Source organism: Monodelphis domestica, chromosome 6 (genome assembly GCF_027887165.1).
Source record: "Monodelphis domestica isolate mMonDom1 chromosome 6, mMonDom1.pri, whole genome shotgun sequence".
Classification (NCBI taxonomy): domain Eukaryota; kingdom Metazoa; phylum Chordata; class Mammalia; order Didelphimorphia; family Didelphidae; genus Monodelphis; species Monodelphis domestica.
In genome coordinates, this window is record NC_077232.1 from 274,045,342 (window position 1) to 274,067,193 (window position 21,852).

Sequence of the window (21,852 nt, forward strand, 5' to 3'; positions counted from 1 at the left end):
CTGACTTATATCATGTGCTATAGAAATATTCCTCCTCCTTTAACCTCCATTAACCTTATGGAACAATTTCTGGATCAAATCACATTTGAATTTATTTATCTCAGAATGTTACAATAATAAATTACTTACAATTAAAAATGAATTTAGAATAATACAACTTTCTTTCTTACAAGCAGCTTCTCCTCCAACCTGACCATACTGAAACTGACACACAATGGAAAGCCCCATTACCTGTATAATAAGCCTGGGAGATCTCCTTCAGTTGTCTGTTGCTTCTGGTAGTTAGAATTTCAATCAATGTACTTTCATTAGTTCCAGTGCCCTGAAATACAAGCATAGATTTTCTAAGAATTAATTTATCCTTTTTAATTCAGTCTTCACAGAAGGAAAAAAATAGTTTCTAGCAAACCTAATTATATCATATATTATACTAAAATAGCTTTCTAAGCCTCAATGCATTTTGTCATTAACATAACACAAATTTTCTGAAGTTGCCTAGCATTAAAAAAAATCACCAAGCTTCCATAAAGTGAAGAAACAGTAATTCTAAGTGTTGTAGAGGTTGAATTGACATAGTACATGCTCATAGTTGTCATTTTTGGTTCCAGTAAACTACATGGGATTTTGGAGGTATGCTACTGGTCATATGTGACAACAGGCTAAAATCTTTGTACTTTGAGATGACATAAGATGTAGAGCTAGAAAAATTGATGACTTAATAGGTATTTTAAAAGGAATAACCCCCAACCCCCAACTCCTCTCTTGCTTTCTTGCTAAAAACTGTGTCAGCATTGCTTTGAACTTTTTCCCAAGAGGGAGTTGAAAGAAATGGACAACTTACTTGATTCTCCCACCTTGGCCTCCATGTGGCTGTGAGTACAGGGTACCTAAAGCACTTACCTTCCTTAGGCAAGCTAAGGGCTGCCTTTTTTGTATATGTCCTCCTCTAACCCTGGACAAACAAGTGTCTATGAGGACATGGAGGTGTCCAGGCTTGAAGGCAGTCTTATGAGGTTGAGAAGGCTAGAGTTCCACTGAGTCAGAGCTGACTAGCAATAGGAGCAATAATTGAGCCACCATTCTTGAAGAGGACAGCCACTGAAAAGAGGATTTGCTCAAGTCTGACCATTTTACCCCCAAACATGTAGTGGGAATTATTTAAGTAGTACAGGGCCAAAGTACAATGCCTGATTAATAAATCTTAAAAGCTACTTTATTTTCTAATTAAGTTTAAGTGTCAGCCTCCCAGCATATTATAATTATAGCTATAAGTTTTTTCTATTAATGTGCCTAGTTCATTTTTTTATGTTGAGCATTTCTTTTGTGTATAGGAACAAAATATGTATCCCATATCTGATTCGTATTGTAAATGAGTAGCTTTCAACACTTGCTTTTTGAGAAACACTATACTTAAGTCATAACCTAGGCTATAAGAAAAAATTTTCTCCAAGACACTGCCATGATGTAAACCATCATGTCAGAAAAAGAAGCTTGACTTCTCTCAGTAGAGAATAAGTTTCAATTTGTGCCTAGGGTCAAATAAAAGTGGTTCATTAACAGAAAAGAGAATAGTGAACTATTCCAAATTATGTGAGCAATGGTTCTTCATTGTTAGACATGAATGTGTCATTTTAAAATGAAAGGACCCTTAAAATCATAAATCATGGCCTGTTGTGTGAAGGAGGGAATAGATTGGTTCTCTTTGACTGCAAAGGATAGATCTAGGAGCAAAGGGTGGGTGCTGCAAAGAGGATATTTTAGGACTGGCTTTAGGAAAAACAATGAGAACTATCCATAAGGGGAATGAGTTGCCTTAGGAAATGAATTTTAGAGGTATTTAGTGGGGTTTTCTTTGATATATAATTGGATTTTCATGATCATTGAGTTGCCTTCTAACTCTAAAATTATGTGATTCTATGAGATTATCATTATCAAGCATATAAATCAGTGATGGCAAACTTTTTAAAGGGGCAGATGATATCCTCAGGGGCTCATGTAGAGGGGGAAGGGAGCATCTCAGCCCCATGTCCCTCTGGTTTTTCTAGTAACAAACTCTGGTGAACTCTGTGCTGGGGCTATGGCAGGTGTGCCCACAGAGAGGCTCTGAGTGCCTCTTCTGGCACACATGCCATAGGCTTACCATCATGGATATAAATAATTCCCACTACTTTTAAAGGGTCCTATAATATTTTAAGCAAATTCTCCCTTACATCCCTGTTGCTATGTAGACAAGCCAATATCATAATTCTGTTATGAAGAAGGGAGGTTGGCGGAGGCCAAGCTTGTCACAGGATCTGAACCCACTGAATTAAACTGTTATTCCAAGAGCAAAGGTAAGGAACAGGGCTACTGGCTCAGGGCTGGATGGTGTAAGGAAGTGCTATCAGACTCAAACAGAAATGGATCTTATAGTCTTATAGGTGGCATTATAGATAGAGCACTGAATTTGGAATTAGGAAGACCTGAGTTCAAATCCTGCCTATGACACTTATCTTTGTCACTCTGGGCAAGTCATTTTAACCTCTTACAACCTTAGTTTCCTTGTATATAAAATGGAAATAATAGTACTTACCTAAATGAATTGTTGTGAGCATCAAATTGTTGTGAGCAACAAATGATAGTAAAGTGCTATGTAAACCTTAAAGGCTATAAAATGTTATCTGCTGCTACTAACTACTATTAAGTCTAATCCTATTTTGCCCCATCCTATAAATCCTATAAATAGTACTATTAGTGTTACTACTAACAACAACAAGAACTAGTACTACTACTACTACTACTACTACTACTACTACTACTACTACTACTACTACTACTACTACTACTACTACTTCTACTACTGTTGTTATTGAGTTGTTTCAGTCATACCTGATGAGTCCTGACCCCATTTGGAATTTCATGGCAGAGATACTGCATTTGTTTGCCATTTCCTTTTCCAGCTCATTTAAGCTGGAAATACCTTATAGATGAGGAAACTGAGGGAAACAAGGTTAAGTGATTTGCCCAGAGACACACAACAAGTGAGTGTCTCAGACTGGATCTGACCTCAGATCTTCCTGACTCTAGACAGCACTCTATCTACTGTACTACCTGCCTGACCAAACTATCAAAATAATACTTGAGATATTATTAATATTAATATTAATATTAGTACTAATACTACTGCTAATAGTACTGATAGTAATCTACTAGTACTAAATACTAATACTAATCTACTATAAATAGTACTAGTACCACCCTAAAGCCTATAAAATGTTATCTGCTGTTACTATTATTAAACTTAATTCTATTTTTCCCCCTCCTATAAATAGTATCAATAATGTTACTACTAACTACTACTACCACACCACTACTACTATCAATCTTGCTATTACTAGTATTATTACTATCACTCATACTACCACAAATGCTACCACTACAATTAAAGCTATTACTAGTACTAGTAACTAATACTAATTGTACTAGTGGTATTACCACCTATCCTAGTAATATTTTTACTAACACTACTACTTCTACTCTTCTTGTTATTGTGCCCAATTATATCCAATTCTTCTTGACCTCATAGACCATACCATGCCAATACTGTCCATGGAATTTTCTTGGCAAAGATACTGAAAGGGTTTGCCATTTCCTTCTCTAGTGATTAAGGCCAACAGAAGTTAAAGTACTTACTCAAGGTCATATAACTAGTAAGTATCTAAGGTTGGATTTGAATTCAGGTCTTCCAGGTTTCGGGGGCCAGTGTTCTATCTGCTGAGCCACCTAGCTACCCACTTCTAATATCACTTCTACTCTTCTTGTTGTTATTGTTCAGTTGTGTCTGTTATGTTATTCATGACCCTATTTGGGGTTTTCTTGGCAAAGATATTGGAGTGTTTGCCATTTCCTTCTAAAGGTCATTTTATAGAGGAGAAAATTAAGGCAAACAGGGTAAAGTAACTTGTCCAGGGTCACACAGTCAGATCTGGACTCATGAAGATGAATCTTCCTTATTCCAAACCTAGTTCTCTGTACACTGTTCCAAGCCTACTTCACCATACATCTAACAGCCCTAATACTACTTAATTCAGGAATACAGTAACTAATACTACTAATGATCATTATAAAATTATTCTACTTCCACAGAGAAGTAAATAATAAGTATAAAAACCATCCCAGGAAAAAATGAACTAAGGGCTTACATCCCAGGGTGTGAATTTCTTTCCATTTCATTCAATCAATAAGCATTTATTAATAGTTCTATACTGTGCTGGAGATATAACTTTTTTAAAAGGCAGACCTTGCCCTCAAGGAGCTTGCATTCTACTGATAGCAAGACTTCTGATAAGAAAGTATGACTGCTGACACACATCTTCTTCAGGATAAATAAGTAATAAATTACAAATAAGTAATTCACAAATGCTCATGTTTCATCAGGACATCATTCCCTGGCAAGCAAATTAGAATGACAGTACACTAAAGCTAGTTTATTTGCCATTTTAGCCATGAAGGATTTGAACTCAGAACAATCCTTTGTAGGATTCTCCACCCTGCTATCATATAATAGAGTAATCAACTTCAACAGTAAGCTAGTCTTGAAGATATAAAGCCAAAAGCAAAGCAGCCACTGCTCCTAAGAAATTCACATTCCCAGCACTTTTTCAATGGTTATGCTAGAGATTATTTTTTCAAAGGGTTACTTCCTTAGCTCATGCAGATTACAAGCAGACACACATAGACAATAAGAATTCTACTGGATTCATACCTTCATGGCTTTCTTTAACTGCTTTGCATCAAATACAGCTGGTGACGTAATGAGAGCCACCATTAGATATTCAAAATTGCCAGAGAGATCACTCTTCAAGTCATCTTTCAGCTCCTAAAATAATCACCCAAAATGAAACATTTTAAATGCTGGACATTAGTTCTCATGGGTTCTCATTTTCTATAGAAAAAGGTGATTTTTCTCTGCCTTGGGATGGTATGCACACATCCAAACAGCCAACTCACTTGTCAATGCTCAGTAATATTATCTAACATTTGAAGAGTCTCTTTACCTACTCCAAGATCTGGGCTCAGGAACAAAATCTCTGAAGAGAGAGACTTTGTAAAAGTCCTTCTATATTTGGAAAGATTTGGTTTTACTATGGGTCTACCTCATGTAGAAAGACTAAGGTTTTTGTTTTTAGTCTTTTAAAGAATCCTTTTCCTTCCATGATTACTACTTGCTGGTCATGAACCTCTCTCTGATAAAAAGATAGTCATAGGCACCACCACAAGGCAACTGAACTGAGGTAAGGTTTTTTGTGATGATCAAAAATATAACACCAAAGCAATCCAGGCTTTATTTCTGATGGGAGGGAAGAAGTGGGAAGGGGAGTATTATTTCTATTTTGTACTCAACTCTCCTTCTAATAGTGTATTTATGTGAATGTTCTAGGTTTAATGGTTACTGTCCACGTGAGAATTTTTGATATGCTATTACTTCAAATGTTTTTGAGTGAATATGGACTCATAGAATACTGTGAGTTAGAGTAAACTATAACCCACACAAATGATAAGCGTTGTCTTCCCCTTGATTAAGAATTGGCTAAATTAATCAATTTTGATAAAGATATAAATTTAGAAGACATCCTGAGGAACTTAGTCTATCTGCTTGGATCATCCATTATTAAAGGCTACTTCTTCACCTTCCTCAGCCCTCAGACTATCAAGCCCATATGGATACTCAGGTGGCAGGAAGACTGATCCCTGGGTGGTGGTGGTTCCCTTGTCCCTTTGTCTTCCATTTACCGCCTTCCCTGACCCCGTGCCATTCAGACCTAATTAGACAACTCTATTGGAAAGAGCCACAAGATTGGTCTCACTGCTTAGATGAGTTGAGAGTCACCACCTCGAATCCTTCCTGTAACATGTGGAAGACATCATCTTAGGGTTCTTCAGATCTTACTGTTAACCTTAGTCATTCCTATTAACAATCCTAATCCAGGAAGAATTCAGAAAATTTGAAAAGATTTATGTGAAGTATGCAGAACGAGGAAAACAACTGACATGACTGATGAGCAATGCAAATGAAACAACTGAATTAAATAATTATAATCACCAAGCTTGGCCCCTAGGGAAGAAATGAAAAAATGCTCCTCTCCTTTTGCTGGAGAGGCAAGAAACATTTGGGTATTGACAGGCACCACTAGTGTGTCATTTAAATTTGCTAAACTGCTGTTAGTTTTTTGTTTGCTTGTTTTAAAGAAAGCCTCAGTGATTAGGCTGAGACAGCTCTGTTTATAATTGAATCTAATATAACAGTAAAAGATAATGATGAAACTTAAGTCAAATACTATAAAATAAAAAATCGCCCCAACATACAAATACAGGAATTCACAAGGAAAAACCAACAGAATTCCTGAATATAAAATATGCCAACACTATTCCAACACCCATATAATCAATGTATTACACTTTAATTTACATACATCACATTACCTTTTTTTAAAAAACCGTGTATCAGTAGAGACTACTTTCATGTACAATTCCACAACACATTTTATTAAAGAATACACTAAAGATTAAGTGACTTACTAAATGTCACCTAGTTAGTAATGATGGAATGAAGAAAGGGATTCCAATCTCTGGACTCCTAGTCTAATATTTTTTTCCACTTCACATCAAACTTGAAGTTCAGAGACACATTTATTCATTACCTTCCATATAGCATCTGTGATTATCTTTTTACTCACTGTCAATAATTAAGTCTTACCTTTCCAAATGCTACTTGATATTCCTTAGCAATCAACTGCTTCTGTGCATGAGATCTTGTTGTCAGAATGTGGATAAGAGTTTCCTCATTGGTTCCTAATTTTATAAAGAAAAACAACTGTATGAAGCTTTCCCCCAAGCTTGCTAAAGTCTATCTTGAAAACAATGATAATGATTAATGGATTATAACTAATTCAGAAACTTGGGTATTTCCAGTTTAATCTCCAAGTTCTAATCAGGCAAACTTCATCCAGATGTTCACCTATTCAGAGCATAAGCTGAACCACATGCTTTTTTTCTTTGCTCAAGTATAAGTGGGAAAGTCATGTTTGCTTTGAGATAAAGGAGGCATGTCCTATCACAGCATTAGAAAATAAATGATCACTAGGAGGAAAATAAGGTTGCCCTTATCTGTCTAATACAGAAAATTCAGATGCTTCTGGTCTCTTTGATACTGATAAAGGTAATATGAAATGCAGAGAGCCTTGCATACCTATTCCTTGGATTGCCTTCCGGATAGCTTCAGCATCTGCTGATGGGTTAAAGCTTGCATAATCTTGAATGGTCCCTCTGTTCCCAGTCTATGGGAGAAGAAATAAAAATGAAATGTTCTTTTTAGTCCATAAGTGGGTTTTTCATCAACTCTCAACCTGTGCTTATCTCGGATGCTTCTCTTATATTTTTTAGATCAAAACTGTGATTTTTTATCAGTGAAAGGAGCTCCCTTTGAGGTACCCCTATCAAAGCAAAGCAGTACCCACATCGCTACAAAAGAATTAAGAAGTTAAGTAAATTGAGCAATGTTCCACAGCCAGTACACCGCAGAGGAAGATTTTGAACTTAGGTCTTCCTGACTCAGTGCCCAGTTCCCTATCCACTATAATAGTGGTATCAAACTCAAATAAAAATGGGAACCACTAAACCTGTGATGGTGAACCTATGACATTCGTGTCAGCACCGACATGCAGAGCCATTCGCGCCTCAGGGCCCAGGACCCACCACATGCCCACAGTGGCTGTGGCAATGCCCTGGCCTCACTGGAAAGTGGGGGGGAGGGGCACTGCTCCACGCAGAGGCGGGGCGAGCTGCACGCAAGGAGGCTGGGGTGTATGGGGCTCCCGTGGGGGCAGAGACGAGGAGCGTGCACGGGAAAGAGTGCTGGGGGTAGGGCAATTATATAATATCAAAACCAACCAAAGAAACAGATTGACAGATGAAGTTAGTAGCGCTTGCTTGGGCGTGAAGTGTACAAAATACTAACCTTCAATTGAAGATTTAACCAATGAAATTCAGCAACAAAAAAGTCACCAATAGGCAGGTTAGTTAAAGAATTCTCCCTCCCCCTCATTAATCTTAGTTCATGGCACCTCATATAAGTTAAATAATATCAAGATCAATAAAAGAAATGATTGACAGATGAACAAAGAAGTCACTAAGCAGGTAAGTTAAATAATTAGTTTTTGGTTTATTAAATATAGTTATATATTATAATTATACATTTTTGTTATTTAAACTATAAATATCGTGAAATTATGTTTTTTTTCCTCGAAGTGACACACCACCCGAGTTTTGCTCAGTTTTTTTGGCGAGTTTTGACCCGCCTAGCTCAAAAGGTTGTACTAAACCTTACATAAAGATGTACCTCTACCTGTAGCATATTGACTCAGAAAAACCACATATTGACCTTCTCTATGTTGTTTTGTATTTTTATTTTCTTGTTAATTATTGGCTAATTACATTTTAGTCTGCTTTCCATCCCATTGAAGAGTTTTAGAGGGTTTGACCTCTTAATTATAGGTGTCCTCTTAAATGTCTTAATCACAATTAAACATTTCTTCAGGGCAATCTGTTTGATGTATCTGCTACCTGTTATGCTGCATGTCTTAGAGTATAAAACATGAATTATATAAGCAAAAGCAGATTTTCATTCTCTTCCTTCTATATGTAATTGAGTTGATCAGAACCCATTTTTAAAAAAAAAAATAATGGATGTGTAGCATCAGCTGAGAAATCCCTTTCCAAGGGATTTGTTGACACTAAATTGTTTGGAATAGCAAATGAGTGAAAAAATGACATGTACACATTTTAAGCACCTTCAGAAACCCAACTTACAAACATATAAACCAGTTGCCTGGAAAAAAAGCACTCAGAAAAGAAAGCAAATTAAATATTTTCAAGTTTCTTAAAAGTTTACTGCTCATCTCTGAAAAGAGCAAACAATTTCAAGAAGCAATAGTGAAATGGAGGCCCATTCCAGGCATGGAATCTACAAAAGTACAAAAATTCTACAAAAGTACAAAAGTGGGAGATGGCTAGTTCATTTATGTATAAAGAACAGTTAGGTCAATGGTTTCACTAAATGACTTTATAGTATAATGATTTTACTCAATGAATTTTTTTTCTCAAAATATTGTCAATTAGGCAGTATTATATCATCTGTACTTAGTTGTTGTGGTTTTTTAGTCATTTTAGTTGTGACTGACTTTTTGTGACCCCATTTGGGTTTTTCTTGGCAGAAATACTGGAATGATTTACTATTTCCTTCTCCAGCTCATTTTACAGATGAGGAACTGAGGCAAACAGGGATAAGTGACTTGCCCACAGTCACATAGTAAGTGTCTGAGGTTCAAATCTGAACTCACAAAGATGAGTTTTCCTGACTCCAGGTCTGGCAATCTATCTACTGCACCACCTACTTGCCATATTTACTTATACAACCCTTTTTGTCACTATTTAATGTGTTACAGAAAAGAACAAACAAAATTTTTAAATGTAATTTTAAATAGGATACTGTTAATGTGGAAGCTCCCTCCCTCTTTGCAGGAGTGGCAGGCTACAGCTATTGAATACTGTATATATTCTCAGATTTGGATGGTGTAATGTTTGGTTTGGCTAAAATTCTTTTTTCTTATTTTAACTATACTTTTGTTATAAGGAATATCTGACTAGAAGAGGGAGATGTATTTGCAAATGAAGGAGATAAATATATCAATGAAATTTTTGAAAAAGAAAAACAGGACTCTAAAAAGGTAAAACAAAAATACCCACTTGGTGGGTTTTCTCCATTCTTCATTCCCTCTTCATAGTTTGGCTGTTCCTTCATTATCATAATATAGTTTCTTTTTAAGCTATTATGGATGGGACTTCTCTTTTTTATCGTTCTCTAAGGTTGACTGTTGTCTTGTATTAACATGACTTCATTTGGTCTCTCCTCAAGCGCTTAATATAATTTCTGTGAAAGGCTATTATCTTGTCATTTCAAAGTGAATGGAGAATTAATGTTCCCACAAAGACAAAAATGGGATCTATGTCTGCTCAGTCAATAGATTAAATTGAGCAATCTGTTTCAATACAATATAACTGATGAAAAACCCCAAGCACTCAAAATACAGAATTTTAGATACTGAGGTAATTATAATCATTCAACAACTGTCTGTCAAGGTGCTCTGAACAGAGAACAAGCAAAAGACTGGCATTGCCAATAAAATCAATATGAAACTCTCACAGTGGTGCCTCATACATTGCTATATCTCTCCTTTGATGATTTCCTACAATCTCCTGGCTCTTGGGTGGTTAGCTTGCCCCTCCATCTGCATGACTCAGTCATTTGCTATTTAACTAGTACAGAATGCCACTTGATTTGTGGAAACAAAGTCATTGTCAGCTTTTGTTTACTGGAAAATTACACGAGCAAAGCTTCTCTTGCATTCTTCCTATTTACTCTTCTTTGCCACATGCATAAGAGTATACAGAGCTAGAGAAAGAAATCACAGCAATTGGTTTTTGCTACTTGTTAGCAGTTCTGAGATCTGCCTTCCATGGGCCTAACACATTATTGTGTCCTCTTCCAAAAAATGAAAAGGTAATGACTATTAATTGACTTCTTATGTGGAAAGAACCTTTTAATACCACCAAAACTTCAGTTAAAGTTCCCCACTATTGAATCATTCCCTCTCCTGGTGTGATGAAAGAGAAGTTTTGCAGGACTTGTGGACCAAGATGCAAAAGCATCTCTGTGTGTGGCATCCCTCAGAATTTCTCTGATCTACATCCATTACCAATAAGCAGGTTCAGGTCCCTGTAGCAGCCTCTCTAGTCACAGCCAGCCATAGAACAACAGTCATTGTGAAGTAACAGGTTCCCCTCAGTTTATCCTCTCTATTCATCAGTAGTAGTTTCTGTCAGTTTATCCTCTCTAGTTCAACAAGTAAAAGTTTCCTCAGTTACATTTCTTTGTTACAATTGGCACCCCAAGTCTGACAATACCCAACAATCCCACATGCAGGAAAGATAGTAAAGATGTTCAAACAGGTAGTTTTTGGAGTGATGATCATAGCAGCCATCGCATGCTTTTGGGTTTACCATATTCTTTACAGCAAACTGACTCAAATGGTAGTAGAGACCGTGGATTGTGTAGAAAACTTGACAATGACTGTGTTACAATTACCTTTCCAAAATGAATTAGTTCTATGGAAAGTCCTGGCACAAGTATATATACTATTCATAGCTGTATTGCAGACTTTAACCCAAGTAAGGAAAGTTTACAGATTCATAGTTCCCCTAAAGGCAGAGAAGGTTATGGCCATTGATAATGACTTGGACAAGATGATCAAGGCAATGTTTCAACAACTCATTAAAGAAAAGGGTTTAGATCTAGTTATGGGCAAGGACAATGGGCAAACTGAGGAAGCACTTCAGGAAACTGAAGGTAGCAATGAAAATGAGAACCAGGCTGCTAGTGCCCCTGAGAAAATATGTCCATTGAAGGAAGTCACCAAGCTAACAACTAATGCTGGTGCTATGCACACTAAGGCCCATAGACAATTCACTCCACAAGAACTTGAGTCTGTTAAACGTTGATTTCCAAAATTTGTGGACAATCCTTTTAAGGCCTATAAGGAGCTTAAATGGGCATTCAGGATCTTCGATTTTGATTTTGAAGATATTGATTTCCTTTTATCAGAATTATTCAGTTCCCATGAAAAAAGGAAATTTGTGGAGACAACTAGATCTGAGACCAATTTAACAAGCTGGCTTACTCCAGATCAAAGGGAGGATTTAGATTTTGCCAATCCAACCTGTATGTCTTACCTCAAATGGTGCAGTGAGGATTTGCTCCAAGCAATTAAGCAATGCTGTTCCAAACCTGGTGCATGGTCCAAATTTGAAAAGGTTAGGCTGGAAAAAAGGGAACATCCTGCCACATACATAGACCATCTGTCAGAAATGGCAGAGGCAATCTTAGGTGTAGAAACAGACAATGAAGAGACAGCTGGCCATGTACGTAGACAGTTTCTGAGGGGATACACACCAAATTTGAGGACATTTTTTAAAAACTATTTCCCAAAGTATGATTCAGTTTCCCTAATTGAATTAAGAGAGGCTGCAGGTTACCTATTTGAAAATAGCTCAGATCGGTGCAAGGAAGTTCAAGACATTAAGGAAAAGTTAGAGAGGACTGAAAAGGATTTGAAGCAGAAGGAAATTGAGGAAATCAAAAACCTAAACACAGTAAAGACATACACAAAATCTGTTTCACAAAAAACCTAGTTACCAGGCAAGATCAGTGCAAAAAGAAACTAGGGAGTGTTTCTTTTGCCACCGAAAAGGGCACTTGATTAGAGACTATTTCTTAAAGAAGAAACAGGAGGGTTATAACAAAGAAAAACATAATGCAGGAACTAGGTACAAGAAATCCACTTGCTGTTCACACTGCAAGTTGAAGTCATCATAACAAGCTCCTGATTTGAGGGAAATGCAGAAGGCAATAGAAAGTGGAGCTAAGCCAAAATATTCAGGAGATGATTATAAAGCAATTATGAAGCCAGGCACTTGGAGATAGAAGAAGAAATTGTGAGCAAGAGGCTGCAGATAAAAATAATAGTAAAATGTTGGGAAATAGTATGAAATTGGTGCAAGGAAGTGATTCTGTGAATGATAGCCATTGCAATAAAGCAAGAGAAAGGCAGAGCCAGATTAAAGAGTCAGAAACAGAAATTAATGAAATAACATCTCAAATTGCAAATGAGATGAAAGACTTTGATAAGACCTATATAATAACCACACAGGAAAAATCTGTAAAGGAAATCAAATCATTCCTTGAAAACTTTTTCCAGTGTAGAGTGGATAATGGGATTCAATTATATAAAAGAAAAAGAAAGAAAGAGTCACATGAACTCAAGAAAAAGTTAGTGACAGATTCAGAGACCCATAATTTCAATTCCCTAAAGGTTACTGTTGATAAAGATGACAAGTCTCTAAAAACATTCACAGAAATCCCACCTAATGCAGTTAATTCTGTCAATAGATTTATGGCAGAGGTACTCTTTGTAAATGCATCTAGTTTGAATCCAGATGCTAGTACCTTCCATCCAGCAGTGAGTGATATGGATAAGAAAAAACAAACTGATAATGAAGCTGACATTGCTTTTGAAAACAAAGATTATCATATTCAAAGAAGTGGAGGTGACATATCAGTTAAATTTGAATCTGAGGATGGAATGGCAGACTTAGTAACAACCAAGGATTCAGTTAGTGCCAATGTTCTATGGGGCACAGGGGTATCTAGCCAGAGCAACTGCCATGGTTTAGTTTCATGTTCCACTGAAGACTTCATTGGGAATGAATCAAATCAAGAAGAATTAACTGGGTTAAATAAGCACCTGGAAGAGGGTAGCAAGGGTATAGGCAATGGGTCATTGGTCATGAACACCTTGGCTACTAAACCAGAAACGGATACATGTTGTTATGGGGGGCAACATGAAGACACACATCCTATTACTGATGGTGCAGGGGGAAATGCAGAAGTACAAACCTTATTCCCAGAAGAAAATACTTTAGAGGGAAAGATTCCTATCTCTACACAGTCAAGTGGGAAAGAAGATAAACATAAAACCCAGACTAGTGTTACAGTAGGATCTATGATTATTAACAGTGAAGATCTGCATAACCTCATATCATCTAGTTTACCAATTCAAAATGACATTCAAAAGCTTAGCAGTGAGAAACAAAAAGAAACTGATTTGAGTAACACAGAAGCTGGTGACAAAGGCTTAGATCACAATGCAAAGCCAGAGTTACCAACATCTGACAAGAGTTACAAGGCATTGAACAAGATCCAAATAACATAGCAATTGGACTGAGTGAATCAGATTCTGACACTGAATCTGAAGGGATACCAGAAGGTGTAATTATAATGACTGAAAATGATGTAGAACAAATGCCATATCAATTTTATAAGCTTTATGAAGAGGTAGACGAAGAAGGGGATGCGTGGGACACAAGTGAAAAGATAGAATACCTAGAACCAGTGCAAATAAATTCATACCAATACAATAATGAGGAGTTATTCTATGGGCACAGAACAAGCAGTATACCACTGGAAAAAAAATTATGCAAGCTTAGGGGTTGATAATGAAAATGATTTCATAGACAAGTTGAATTGCATGGCATATATTTATACAGATTCTGAATGGGAAGGTGAATATTAAGAAACATTTTGTGAACTGGAGAAGGAGATACAGATACCAAATTTCATTTCTAGTCTCTAATTTCAAATATATGACAAGTACCATTCAAGCTGTAACAGTGAAACCAAGATTAGTTGAAGTTACATAGGGTAACATTCTACACTAAAACTTATGTGAATGAAGACTAGTCTTGGGATAGCAAAGGAAATAAGTTATTCCAGCAAGAGAAGAACCAGTAATTCAACAAGAACATTCCTAAACTTGTAGTAAAGTTCAACTTCATAACTAGGACAGACACAAACATCTAGAATGCTGGAGAAGCATGAATTCACATTGGTTGAATCTGTGATAACATGACTTCAACAGAAAGTTGTAGATGAGAACTGAAAGAGGTTATCCATATCTCTCAATCTTAATCCTGAAACAGTCTATACCAGGGGAAGGAAGGGAGAGAGGGTATGCCATGAAGATATTATTTCACAGTTTCAGATATCTCACTAGACATAACAATGTCTTCAGTGACGATGCATATACTGATGACATCTAAGAAAAAAGTCCTAGTTGTGAACAGCAACAAATAGCCCAAAAAAAGAAAGCAATAAGAAGCCTGATGAATGTAAGCCTACTGAGAACAAAGGAAAGCACTGGAGAGTACTGCCACTACAATTCAATACAAAGAGTCCTGCACAAATTGAATTGATTAAAGTAGAGCAAAGCACCTTTAAACTTGAAGTATATAGTACAGTCTCTGAAGAAATGCAGCCATTAACACAGAAAACAAAGAAACAAAGCCTCGAAGTAAAATATAAAATTAGTCTCTGTCTAACATAGTAACAAATCAAAAAGAACTATCTCCAAGTAATACATACAATAGCCATTCAAACACTACATACAGTAACCATATGATAGACCTCCTTGATGACAAAAAAAGAAAACTTGAAAACTATACTCTTAGGCATAACACATACACACATGCAAGAAGAAATACACACAAGTTAATCTAACTTGTAAGCATGAAGAGATACAAATGCAAAAGCTAACCCACATGCATGAAGAAAGATTAATACATTCTGGCACTCACGAAGATTTCAACTCACTTCCATGCAAAAGTAACTTTTCACTCATACTGGCACACATATGTAAAAAACCTAACTGGCACACATGTTCGTGGATTGTTCATGTGTTCCTGGGTTCCTGATTGTTGCAGCAGATCCTAATTTGAGGAACACTAGTCTTCAATCAAGTCTGGATGATGGAGAATGACATGTAGACCAGACGAAGGACCAGAGTGGGAAGGAAGAGAATTTCTTCAAGCAACGTGAATGGACATGGAAGAACTTTGGAACTGTGAAATTTGGAACTTTTGGCCATGAAGATTATGTAACCAAGTATTGTACATGTGAACATCACATATATATTTGCACGCATATCCTACATAGCAAAGAAACATCATTTGTGGAATGGGTAAGTATATAACATGCACAACAACAAATGAACACAGTGACAAAACTTTCTGTGAGAAATTCAATCAGACAAGGTTTTCTTTTCTGCATGAGTTTGCACAGAAATCCACAAGGATGTACATATGTAAATTAATATGTACACATGTAATTACTAAATTAACTAATATGCTAACTTTTAGAGTAAGTTCATTAATAGTCTAATTACTAACCATAGTAATAGCCTAGTGAGTTGGTCTAAGGCTTAGGAAATAGAGACATAGAAGTTCTATGGTAGAGAAGTTAGATTGTATTATGATTGTAGGTTATTATGTATTATGACTGTAGATTTGTTAGTGTTAGAAATTTTTCTTAGTGATTTTATAGACATTAGGAATTAGAATATTTGCATGTTCAATATGTTAGTGACATTGTTGTAATGATTTGGAAAGTGTTACTTGTTTTATTATGGAAATTATGTTCATGTACTCCCACTACCTAAACCATTTTCCTATGACCCATTCTTAGCTTAGTACTTAGATAGATAGAACAGCTAAGATGAGTTTAGGGTTTGTTATTGGGGGGGGGGGGGTAAGAGTATATTTCAGATAGCAAAGAGTTAAGATAGAATTGTTATTAATGAGGTAAGTGTCATGAAAATAAAATACAGGTTGCATTTTGTGGCTAATAAAAAGGGGGGATTGTGATAGAGACATGAGAGAGAAGTTTTGCAGGACTTGTGGACCAAGATGCAAAAGACAAGATTCCAACGGAATGTCCCCAGGAGGGGCAGTTGGGGGTTGGCTGTCCACACTCTGAGAGGAGAAACTTTTCCTTGGAGGTTTGAAGCTAGCTTAAAGGACCCCGGGGGTGGGGGGGCTGACTTGGCTTTTGAACTTGGTCTCTGGCTCTGAGCAGTGGAAGCTGATCAGTGGAGAAGCTTTTGAGTTGGTAATCTATAAGAGAGTTGAGCTGGCCAAGAGAAACTTAGAGACTTTGGACTTTGTTTCTTTCTGAGGATAAGCTGAGTGATCTGACTGATTTGTGAAGAAGATTTTGAACTGCTGTTGTCCTCCATCTTCATAACTGTCTAAGAGTTACCCTTGTGACTCCCCAAACCCTCACTTTTACCTCATTTAGATTAGGGAAATTCCTCATCCCTCTTACCTCAGTTTCTCCTCCTGTTATCCCAATAAACCCTTTGACTGAGAAAGCAAACTAGAGTATCTTTATACTCAGGAGGGAGGGAAGGAGCCAAAGGCTTCAAGGAAGATTGGGGAGGTGAGGGAGGCAAGGGAGGGAGTGAGGGAAGAAGGAGGTTAGGAAATAGATTGATCCATCAGCAATCAGTAGGGATCAATAGGCAAACCCCAGAGTAAATCCCAGGGCAGTCCCTTATAAGCAGTGTCCCCTGTGTACCAGCATCTGTGTGTGTGTGGCATCCCTCCATTAACAATAATCAGGTTCAGGTTCCCTCAGCAGTTCTCTCTAGTCACAGCCAGCCAGAGAACAACAGTCATTGTAAAGAAACAGTTTCCCCTCAGGTTACTTCTCCATTTCAATCAGTAATAGTTTTCCTCAGTTTACTCTTTATTACACTGGTTGCTTGATACAACCAGGGAGGCAGAACTGATAGGGGAAAATAGGGGGGCAAAAAGGGAGCAGTTTTACCAGTATCCCCCAAAATCTTTTCCCTTCTATAGCTGCTTTTAGGTAATAGATAAAAACAGGGAAGATTCGGAGTCTTTGGACTGGCATCCCTAACCTGGAAACTATACTGTATTAATAGGAGAAAAAAGAAGCCACCATAAGAGCAATATAGAATCTGGGAGGTCTGGTGCTCCTGGTTAGCTTTTCTTAGGCATCTTTGTTTCCTTGTATCCTTGGGTAAATCTTATGCAACAGAAAATAGTGCAAGCAGGTTGAAGTCTGGGACACAGAAAACTCTTAGTCGTTTGGGTAATGATAACCTTATGTCATGAGCTCCATCTCTTACAAAATCTCCTGAACCCATCCCTCTTCTTTCAAGCATACCCATTCTCAAAGGTTCCAGGACCATATTGCTCAATAATGTGGCCACACTCTTACCCACTCTCATAACTCTGCCCAAAGCAGAAGTCTTACACAGAAAGCTATGTGCCTGGATTTTCTTAGTGAATACAAGGGAAAGAGCTCCCAGCAAGGCCTGGAACAAGATGCTCACTAGCTTAGCCTCTCTGATTCCAGAAACAGGGCATCAATCTAGCTTGAACTAAGGAGAGAACATGCAGTTACCTGCAAGATTGATCTGCAGCTGTGTTCAAGGGCAAGGACTGGGCCTTGTAAGGAGTAGGCACAGAAGGCAGCCAGGAGCTATGTCACTCTAACTCCACAGCTGGGCTATAGATTCAGTACAGACTGAGGAAGGGACCATATGGGGCTGACCTAAATCCATGTGCCAGGGCAAGGAACAGTCCTGGATCCAGCACAGATCTAGCCTTAAGTTATGTGCAGGGCAAGGTTCATGCTGAGAATTACCTGTATGGCCCAACCTAGAGGGGAAGGTCCCAAATTTAACACTCAGGCTGTCTCTGAAGAACCAGGGTAGAGAGTACAAGGTAGGGTAGTATTCATTTCTGTTACTCTGAGTTTGCAGATCTTTCCAGCTGGAGCTCTAACCAGAGGCAAGCCTATAGTTGGATTACCTGGACTCAAAATGGAGTCAGATTACAAAGATCAAACCAAGAAACCAAACATATCACATTGATCATACACTGTGACCAGGGAGGATTCATACCAGGAATGCAGGGCTAGTTCAATATTGGGAAAATTACAAGTGTAATTGACTATATAAATAATTTAAAAATCTGATTATATCAATAGATGGGGGAAAGGCTTTTGACAAAATACAACATGTATTTTTATTAAAAACACTAGAAAGTATGGGCATGAATGGAGTCTTTCTTTTTTTTTTTTTATTAAATCCCTTACTTTCCATCTCGTATTGGCTCCAAGGCAGAAGAGTGGTAAGGGCCAGGCAATGGGGGTTAAGTGAATTGCCCAGGGTCACACAGCTGGGAAGTGTCTGAGGCCAGATTTGAACCTAGGACCTCCCGTCTCTATACCTGGCTCTCAATCCACTGAGCTACCCAGCTGCCCCCTGGAGTCTTTCTTAAGTGGTATCATTCTAAAACCAGGGTCAAGTATCATCTGTAACAGGGATAAACTAGAAGCCTTTCCAGTAAGATCAGGGATTATAAACAAGGATTATTCAGCATTGTATTAGAAATACTAACTATAGCAAAAAGATAATTTAAAAAACTGAAAGAATAAAAACAAGCAACAAAGAAACAAAACTATTAATCTTTACAGATGATATGGTGGTATAATTAGAGAATGCTAGAGAATCAGCTGAAAATGAACAACTTTAGGAAAGTTGCAGGGCATAAATAACACAAACCCATAGAAATCAACATTTCTATAAAATACCAACAAAATCTAGCAGGAAAGGATAGAAGGAAAAATTCAATTTAAAATAAAGACAATAAAAAACACTTGGAAGTCTATCTGCCAAAACAAATGCAGAAAATATGAAGATAATTATACTTTTTCATACAATAAAAGCAGATTTAAACAACTGGAAAAATATTACTTCATCATGGGAAGGCCAAGTTAATGGAAAAAGGCAATACTGTATAAGTTAATACATTCAGTGTGATACCATGCTCTGCTTTGGCCATGGAATGAGATGGGTAAAGTGATGGTGTAATCTGGTTAACAGCAAATACTGAGAAAGGAATGGAATGGCAGGTGCTTATGGGGGACCACCTTCCCCAATTCCCTAGTACTACTTATCCTTTAGCCTGACATCTGCTACCTCCTCCTTATCTTCTCTGCACTCCCTTTCCCAACTCATAAGCTATACCCAAATATACTCATTTCAATAAACTATTGGTAAAAGAAGGGAAAAAATCCAACACTATGACAATCAAACTATGAAAGAATTATTTTATATGCTAGAAAAAATAACAAAAATCATCTGGAATAACAAAAATCATCTGGAAGAACAAAAGGCTAGGGATATCAAGACAATCAATGAAAAAATGTGAAGGAAAGCAGCCTAATGGTACCATATTTCATACTATATAGTACAAAGCAATAGTCATAAAAATAATCTTAAACTGGCTAAGAAATACAGTGGTGCATGAGTGCTTAAGTATACAATACAAAGTAATAAATGACCATAATAATCTAGTGTTTGATAAGCCCAAAGACACAGCTTTGGGGGCAAAAACTCATTATTGAGCAAAATTTTATGAGAAAACTAGAAAGCAGAAACTAGGCATAGACCAACGTCTCACACAATATATAAAAATAAAGTTAAAATGGATAAATAATTTAGACATTAAAATATATCATAAGTAAATTAAAAGAGCATGGAAAAAGGTGCCTGTCAAATTTATGCATAAGGGAAGAATTTATGACTAAACAAGAGATAAAGAGGATCATAGAAAGAAATATGGATAATTTTTCTTACATCAAATTAAAAAAGGGTTTATACAAACAAAGCGAATGTAGCCAAAATTAGAAGGAAAGCAGGAAAATGGAGGAAAAATTTATATCATGTTTCTCTGATAAAGGCAAAATCTATAAAAGCCATTCTCAGTTGATAGTCAAAGGATATGAACAGTTTTCAGAAGAAGAAATCAAAGCTATTAATCATTACATTAAAAAATATTCTATATTACTACTGATTAGAGAAATACAAAGAAAAATAACTCTGAGGTACCACCTCCCAGATTAGTTAGCATGACAGGAAAGGAAATTACAAATGTTGGAGAGGATGTGGAAAAATTGGGACACTAATGCACTATTTGTGAATTGTGAATGGAATTGGAGCGCAATTTGGATCCACTCCCAAAGGATTATAAAATTCTGCATACCCTTTAGCCTAGTAATACTGATACTAGGTCTATTTCCAAAAGAGACCAAAGAAAAAGGGAAAGGACTCCCATGCATAAAAATATTTCTAGTAGCTTTTTTTTGTGTTGGAACTAATTGGAAATTGAAGGTTTGCCCATCAACAAGATGGCATGACTGAATGAATGAATGAGTAATGATATATTATTGTGATGGACTACTATTTTGCTATAAGAAATGATGAGCAAGATGCTTCTGAAAAATCTGTGAAGACTTATGATGAAAATGAACTGATGAAAAATGAAATGAAGATAATCATGAGAACACTGTACACAGTAACAATAATAGCCATATTGTAACTATGATCAACTCTGAAAGACTTATCTATTCTGATCAAGACAATGATCCAAGACAATTCCAAAGGACTCTTGAAGAAAAATGCAATCCATTTCTAGAGAGAGAAGTGTAATGAACTCTGAGTGTAGAATGTAGCATACATTTTCATATTTATTTTTCTTGGTTATATGTGCATATGTTCTTTTACAACATGACTAATATGAAAGTTTTTCATGACTTCACATGTTTAATCAATGTCATATTTCTTGCCTTCTTTTTTTTTTCAGTTAATCAATAAGCATTTATTAGGTGCCTATGATGTATCAGGAAATCTGCTAGGGATATAATACAATGAATGAAACCATTTCTGCTCTCAAGGACCTTATATTCTATTAGTTTAAATCAGTCCCCCTTGTATTTCCCTTTCTACCCCCCTCCCTTCTTATTCCCTCCCTTATTTTCCCCTGCAGTCTTTTTAAAAATCCCCCCCACCCTCTCCCTCCCTTGTACTGCTTCCCTCCCCACCAGTCTGGTTTTTATCCTTCTACTCCCCTATAGGGTACAAATCTATTCTCTTCCCCAATGGATTGGATTGTTCTTCCCTCTTTGGGTCAGTTTCAAAGTACGTAAGAGTTGAGTATTTCCTATCTCCAACCTCTTTACCCTTCCAGTGTATCGATGTTCTCCCCCCTCCCACCATGAGCTTCTTTGTGACATATAAATTTACCCCCATTTGTTTCTTTTCCCATTTCTTTTAGTCATAACCTCTTTTCTTTTTTAGCTTTAGTCATGTATATATATATATATACATACACATGTATATGTATTTATGCATGCATATATCTATATACCTATTTATGTCTTGTCCTTTCATCCTATACAGTTTGTCACTGTTCCCTCTGAGGGTAGTTCTTCTAGCTGCTTAGGTGATAGCAACAGTTTTTAAGAGTTGCCAATGACCTCTTTTCTTATAG

The 21,852-nt window shown here is 36.8% G+C and overlaps 1 protein-coding gene across 3 annotated transcripts in view; it reads right to left on the reverse strand.

Moving 5' to 3' along the window:
* ANXA3 (annexin A3) overlaps nt 1-21,852 on the reverse strand; it is an 81,573-nt gene that overhangs the window by 34,833 nt on the left and 24,888 nt on the right. For all 3 annotated transcript variants that reach the window (XM_016423077.2, XM_007495966.3, XM_007495967.3), the window contains exons 3-6: nt 7,229-7,316; nt 6,737-6,831; nt 4,745-4,858; nt 232-322 (exon numbers count right to left, since the gene is read on the reverse strand). In XM_016423077.2, the coding sequence (XP_016278563.1) occupies nt 232-322; nt 4,745-4,858; nt 6,737-6,831; nt 7,229-7,316 (388 nt within the window). The remainder of the gene's footprint in view (nt 1-231; nt 323-4,744; nt 4,859-6,736; nt 6,832-7,228; nt 7,317-21,852) is intronic.